Source organism: Atheta coriaria, unplaced genomic scaffold, assembly GCF_025399875.1.
Source record: "Atheta coriaria isolate IRGN ID8LTWV9N9 unplaced genomic scaffold, Caltech_Dcor_3.1 hic_scaffold_1_pilon, whole genome shotgun sequence".
NCBI classification, from domain to species: Eukaryota; Metazoa; Arthropoda; class Insecta; order Coleoptera; family Staphylinidae; genus Dalotia; species Dalotia coriaria.
In genome coordinates, this window is record NW_027045443.1 from 4,094,895 (window position 1) to 4,101,887 (window position 6,993).

A 6,993-nucleotide genomic window follows, 5' to 3' on the forward strand; every position below is an offset into this window, starting at 1 on the left:
GTAAGTTTTACGAGTTAACGTATTATTCAATTCATATATTTTCTCCTGTATTGAAATGTAGTTTTAGTAAGCAATACGTGAACGCGATGCTAGAATAAGTTAAAATACTTCCCTGCTGCGAATTTAATTTCCTTATCTTCCTGGGTGTCGAAATTTATTGCGTGAAAATTCCGTAACCCGAATTATATTGAGAGTTGTGTGTTCCCACCCCTGTCCATTTTTTCATGTGAATTAAAATTTTATCTCTTAAATTTCAATTTAATTATCTTATTTTTTGTAGAAAACGTTCCCTAATTTAAGTGAATTTTTAATCTGTTTTTCTATCGCGTTTAATTTTTGAACAAATGAGAAAAATTAGAGGATGTCCCGTTGCTGTTATTTACTATTGCCGCGTTTAATGTACATTATTTCTATCAAAAGTGGTGATACTTTTCGTGTTTTGTCTTCGCATACTTATGCAAGTTGTTTTAAATTTCGAGTTTTTTACAGTACCGCCAAAATTATGGAGTCTGATAGCTCTTAATTAACGTAAACGTATTAACGCTACCCATCTACGGTGCCCCAAATGGGTGTAACTTCTACCGCTACAATCTTCGTACGGTGCCCTGAATGGGAGTCACTTCATCGTTATCTTCGCCATTTAAGAGGGCAAGTAACGTCTTAAATGGGATTCTTTATGGATCCTAAGAATACTCAATTTAATTTATGTAGTGCGTATATTTCATTTCACATAAACATTTTTCCAGTTGTTGAGAATGGCTACTACAATCCCTGAGATGGACAACTTTAATAATAAGGACCAATCCGGAGAGGTTCCGTGCGTATTGAGGATTATGGCAGGTTATATCAGAAGATGGACAGTCGTAACTGGACTAAAATACCCAGAACGTATGTTGTTATTTGGTACTTCATAATATTTTATATTTTACTATTCTGTTATTCTTCTGATTTATAGAGTGTCCAAAAGAAATTGAATATTGGATTGCCGGTGTTAGATGATGATTCCAAAATACGATTGAATGAATTTACAACATTTTTGAAGTTGATATTGATATCATTTGCGCATTTTGTTAAAGATATAAAAGAGCATTATATAATTCCGGCTATTATTATTCTGTTTTCATGCATGTTCTTGTTAAAATGGTGTATATATTGAGAAATTGAGTTTGTGATTCTACATGTTTCAATAAAACAATTTTATATTTTTAACTATAAATTTTATTGTTTTATTTGTTCCAAATGGGGACATAGTTCGCAACACCGTTACCCTTTAATTAATCCATAAATTCCTTAAACTTAAATGGTAATGCCACTGTTAGATATGGGAAATAATTCAAAAGTCAATTTGTATCAATGGCTACCTAAAAATGGTATCACCAGTGTCATCTATCCATGAGTAACTGAACTATTGCCAGCATGCCTGAATGACCTGCTACCACCAGCCTTGCACTTCTGCGATCCCATACAAAAGAATTTGTTACTACTACTAATGGATTTCGACAAAATTTGTCGAGAAATTTGCTGAAATGTTGCTGTTCATCGTCTGTAGTGTATGCTAGGGAACGCAGAAAGTGGACATAGACAGTTCCCGCCAAATTATTATATATAATACTTCGTAATTCAAAAATTTCAACTTTTAATTTTCATCATAAAAGAGAAATCTTTTGCCTTTTATAACAAAATCTTTCTTTTTGCAAAATTTTTGGTAGACATTTTGATGATTTTTCAACAATGATGCCACCTCAGAGAATTTTCTTGTACACTGATTAATTATAGTTCGGTTTTCTTCAAGTAGCCCTCGAAGTTGTCGAGATCCGAAAACCGAATTTGCTGAATAAAAATTTTGAAATATTCATTTACTCGTTTACTAGTTACCGCCTTTACATACCTCACCTTCTGGCGATCCGAAATACCAAAAACCCGAGGCCGAATCGTTTCGTAGTCCGGGGCTTGTGTCATTTTGCCTTCCAAAGTCGACAAAAATGAAAAGATTGAATATTAGATCGTAGAAAGTTGAGGAGGCCGATAAAGTTTTCGCGGTAACTAGTGGCCGTAGTTGCCTTCGCAGGCGACGGACCGAAGCTCAAAATTTTGGTTGTTGGGGAAGTCGGAATGATATAGCACTAGCATGCACCCTTTTCAAAAAATAAATGGTTTGGGATGGATCGTTAAATACGTGATCAGGGTAGAAATAAGCAGAAATACTTATGCAATTAGAAAACTTTAAAATATGCCCTTTACAAAGAAAACACAAGCATAAATTTCAGCCTACCTTGTGTAGCAATAATCACAAGTTATTTAAGATATTGAAAATTCACACGCTATCAACTGGATGCCAGAATGGTCCTTATGATGTTAGAGTCAGGTGCAAAATCCCTAAAACAAGCAAAAATTAGTGCTTCTGAACATAAAATTCTGCAATTTTTGGGAGTCAATTGTGAGATAATCAATAAAAGTTATTAAGGAAAACATGTAAATAAATTCAATACTACAATCTGATGCAAGAACGAAGTTCTTCTACGATATCGGCCTCAGGTGCAAAAACACCTAAAACAAGCAAAATCAAGTCTGAAACACAAAAAATGTACTGCTAAGTAATTAAAATGAGCTAATCACTAAAGTTATTTTGAAAAATGTTAAATAAATCACTTACAATCTGATGCAAAAATGGCTCTTCTACGATATCGGCCTCAGGTGCAAAAACACCCAAAACAAGCAAAAATCGTCTTCGAAACACAAAATGCAATTTTCGTTGCTAATTAATGAGCTAATCACTAAAGTTATTTAGAAAATAAAAGCAATAAATTCAATACTACAATCTGATGCAAAATGGCTCTTCTTACGATATCGGCCTCAGGTGCAAAAACACCCAAAACAAGCAAAATCGTCTTTCGAAACACAAAAATGCAATTTTCGGTTGCTAATTAATTTAGCCAATCACTAAAGTTACTTATGAAAAATGATAAATAAATTCAATACCAAGCAATCTAGATGCAAAATGGTTCTTTTCAATGATATTGGCCTCAGGTGCAAAACACTCAAAACAAACAAAAATCAGTCTCTTTCGAAACACAAAACTAAAAATTTCAAGTTAGTTAATTAATGAGCTACCCAATAAAGTTATTTATGAAAATGATAAATCAATTCAATACTTACAATCTGATGCAAGAATGATCTCTACGAGTTAATGGCCTCGTAGGTAAAACACCAAAACAAGCAAAAATCAGTCTTTCGAACACAAAAATGCAATTTCGCTTGCTAATGAATGAGCTAGTCACTGTGCTAGTATTGCAGTGAAAATGTTAAATAAATTCAATACTTACAGTCTGATGTAAGAATGATTCTTCTACGATATCGGCCGCAGGTGCAAAACACCAAAAACAAGCAAAAATCAGTCTTTCGAAACACAAAAATGCAATTTTCGTTGCTAATTAATGAGCTATTCACTAAAGTTATTTATGTAAATGATAAATAAATTCGATTGAATTCAATAAAATCAAAATATGTTCTCTTATGTTGTGGGGTTCAGGTGTTAAACTCCTAAAACCAGCAAAACTTAGACCCATATAACACAAACATGCAATTTTTGGGGTCTATGCGTGTGTTAATCACAAAATTTATATATGAAAACAATAAAGAATTTCAAAACTAACAATCTGAAACAAGCTGTTATCCAGTGTGGTTGGATTCAAGAGGCTGGGCACCTAAAACAGGCAAAAATTAGTCCCATGAAGCATGTTCACGAAGCAAGAAGCTAGTAACTGATACAGAAAATGAATAAAATATCAGTGCATACACGATTTTGGTCTATTGTAAAAACGTTGATATTTACCTGCTGATTACATTAGTATTTACATAAAGTGTAAATTGTAAATCTATGTTTAAACGACTAAATGTTGTTAACAACTGCTCACAACTTCTGGAGAGATGAAGTACATTGCTGTCATCGTGGTTGCCTGCCATTGAAAAATCCAACCTCTGCATTTGATCCAAACAGCGGCGTACGTTCAACACGCGGTTAGAACGTTTATTTTAATTTCGTTTCCAAATTTCCAGTTTATACCACTAAGCACGATGGAACAGCGCGAATTAAGGTTGAAAGAGTTTGCTGTGGAACTATTCAAGATAAACGCAATCAAATTTGGCGAATACAAGACTAAAGTCGGCCTCATGACACCTGTATACTGCGACCTTCGCGTCTTGGTTAGCTATCCGAAAATTATGGTAGGTTTTCAGTCTATTTATTGTCTGATGAAACGTCCAAGTTTGTTAATCGGTAATATGTATACTAATGTTGGTGTTCTTAAACTAGGGTATCCTTTCTGACCTGATCATTGACACTCTTCACACCATTGAGAGCCAAGAAGTAATTTGTGGTGTGCCGTACACTGCTTTGCCTATTGCAACAATTGTGTCTTTTAAAACCAATCTACCCATGGTGATGAGAAGAAAGGAAGCCAAGGATTATGGCACCAAGAAACTCATAGAGGGCATCTTCCAAGAGGGAGATAAATGTTTGATTATTGAAGATGTTGTCACCTCTGGCAGCAGTATTTTAGGTAAATTTCTATTTAAATCAGAAGAATATTGACCAATGCATGTATTTTGTGAAATTTAATTTCATGATTGATCAGTCTCATGGGATCTGGATTAGATCATTGTTAAACTATTATTTTTTCACATTTTAGAGACCACAAAAGATTTAATCAAAGAAGGAATGAAGGTGACTGATGCAATTGTGCTTCTCAATCGCGAACAAGGCGGTGAGAAGTTTCTAACACAACATGGAATCAAGATGCATGCTCTTCTCACTATGACTTCTCTAATGAAATATCTGAAAGACGCTGGATGCGTCACCGAAGAAAGCTGCAAGAAGGTTGGGGACTATTTGAAAAACTCTCAAGTCACCACCAATTCTGTCGTGACAAAGCGCAGCAAACGCCTGGAGATGACTTTCGAGGATCGTTTTCCCTACGCTAAGAACGAAGTGGCCAAGCGCCTTTTCAAGATCATAATTGAAAAGAAGACGAATCTTGTCCTTGCTGCTGATTTGACCGACGCCACTGATATTCTGAACCTTGCCGAATCAGTCGGCCCACATATCTGCTCCCTGAAGTTGCACGTCGACATCGTGGAGCATTTCAACGACAATTTTACCAGCACTCTGTCGCAGATCGCCAAGAAGCACAACTTTTTGCTGTTCGAAGACCGCAAGTTTGCTGACATTGGAAAAACAGTCGAATATCAGTATACAAGAGGCGTGTATAAGATTGCTTCATGGGCCTCACTGGTCACTGCACACTCATTGACTGGACATGGTGTCCTAGACGCGTTGCTGTTGGCTCGAGGCTCCAATGAACTCGGAGTGTTCTTGCTAGCTGAGTGCAGCGCCAAGGGAAGTCTTATCGATGAGAAGTATACCAACGCAACCATTACAATGGGAAAGAACTATTCGGATTTGATCGCTGGTTATGTCTGCCAGCAGAAACTATTTGTTGATGAACCGGGGTATTTGCAATTGACACCTGGTGTCCAGCTGGGTGTTAGCGGTGATGATTTAGGCCAGCAGTACAATTCGCCATCTTCGGTTATCCTGGAAGGCGGTGCAGATGTAGCTGTGGTTGGCAGAGGAATCACCAAAGCTGGCAATCCGGAAAACGCCGCAAAGGAGTACAAAGATTTACTCTGGGCTGCATATTTGCAACGAGTCAAACAATAAATGAATTTCAACAGGTGTCTTATATTGAAAAGGGTTACATTCCGTATTCTGTAACTGTTAAATTATACTGTAATCGAATTATTGCTATGTTTGAGCTTGAAATATGTGATAAAATTGAAAGCGCCTTGTAATTTATCTCCTGTTTCGTTGTTTTATACTTGATCGAATATCAAACTCACGACCTTTTACTGACGGGGCGTGAATGTTAACGTTAGATTTGTGATGATTGCACTTTTGGAATAAGAGGATAGCACAATTATAAATTTTGATATAAATATGTGAACCGAACTGAATCTTTAATAAAAATATGTTCATTTATAAACCTTTTTGTTTCAATGTTTTGTTAGTAAATTTTTCTAGCAAGAAAACTATTAATTTTGACTTACCTTGTTTAATTTTGTAGAATCCTTCAGAATTTTTCAGATTCATCGTTTCAAATTCTGTATTCAGCAAAATAACAAGTAAGCATCATTTTATTGTTGAGTTGGTAGAGGTCTGCATGACTACTTTGTTGTTTAGAATCATATGTTGACGTTCTTTATATGAATGATCAAGGTATTTAATAATGCTAAACTTTAATTTTCTCGCAGCACATGGCTACACACGAACACGGTTGAGAACATTTAATTAAATGCAAACTCACTGATAAAAACAGCCAATTTATTCATGCAGCAAGTAAAAATCGTCACCATGTAAGTCAACACGCACCGACTGATACCGACTGACAAAAACAAGCAATGTGCTGCGCAACCCTGCTTTAGATTTAAGGCAATATGTGCACATTAGCTCCATCTAAATTCACACTATTGAATTATATTAAGCAAGTGTACACGGCGAGAATACAAAAAAATATGCAGTTTGTTGTTCAAATAAAACAACGTATTTAAACAATGGAAGAATAACTCCTTCCAACACTAATGCATGGAAATGATAATATCCATCTGAATAAAAATGTCGGCACATTTCAAGCCTGGTGGTAATTTCCAGCCCAAAAGGGCAACTTCATTAAAAATGAATAACAAAACGAAAAATGCAAAAAAAGCAAAACAAACGCGCCCCTCACGCCTTGCGCGCGCTCCTCTTTTTTCTACACTTGGCGAATCTATTTGCCTTTTTTTCACTTTGGCGCAGCCACTTTCCTTGCAGGTACTGGAGCCCAGAACTGCAGAAACGGAATGCTTAATGAGTATCTAAAAAGAAAACTTGTAATCTCCGGCAGCGGCGTGCACTCCCGGCTCTTAGCCGCGCGCCGACGTTTGAAATTTTTGCGCGCA

General features: G+C 36.1%; 1 protein-coding gene and 1 long non-coding RNA gene across 2 annotated transcripts; one reads left to right on the forward strand and one right to left on the reverse strand.

Moving 5' to 3' along the window:
* Positions 1–3,321: 3,321 nt before the first annotated feature.
* On the reverse strand, positions 3,322–6,429 carry LOC135791578 (uncharacterized). Its single transcript, XR_010548056.1, has 4 exons — positions 6,363–6,429; positions 3,833–6,159; positions 3,654–3,704; positions 3,322–3,346 (listed from the first exon to the last, which is right to left on the reverse strand). It is a non-coding gene; the product is annotated as an uncharacterized lncRNA (long non-coding RNA).
* r-l (rudimentary-like) lies at positions 4,075–6,041 on the forward strand. Its single transcript, XM_065302008.1, has 3 exons — positions 4,075–4,224; positions 4,313–4,559; positions 4,689–6,041. Exons 1-3 carry the CDS (start codon positions 4,075–4,077, stop codon positions 5,717–5,719), a joined length of 1,428 nt encoding a protein of 475 aa, XP_065158080.1. The 3' UTR covers positions 5,720–6,041.
* Positions 6,430–6,993: the final 564 nt, after the last annotated feature.

What these genes read in the sequence shown, in the direction of transcription:
- r-l (XM_065302008.1), top strand. Translation starts at nt 4,075, where the DNA reads ATGGAACAGCGCGAATTAAGGTTGAAAGAGTTTGCTGTGGAACTATTC. An exon ending in TTAGCTATCCGAAAATTATG is followed by an intron (nt 4,225 to 4,312) that starts GTAGGTTTTCAG and finishes TTCTTAAACTAG; the next exon opens with GGTATCCTTTCTGACCTGAT. An exon ending in CTCTGGCAGCAGTATTTTAG is followed by an intron (nt 4,560 to 4,688) that starts GTAAATTTCTAT and finishes TTCACATTTTAG; the next exon opens with AGACCACAAAAGATTTAATC.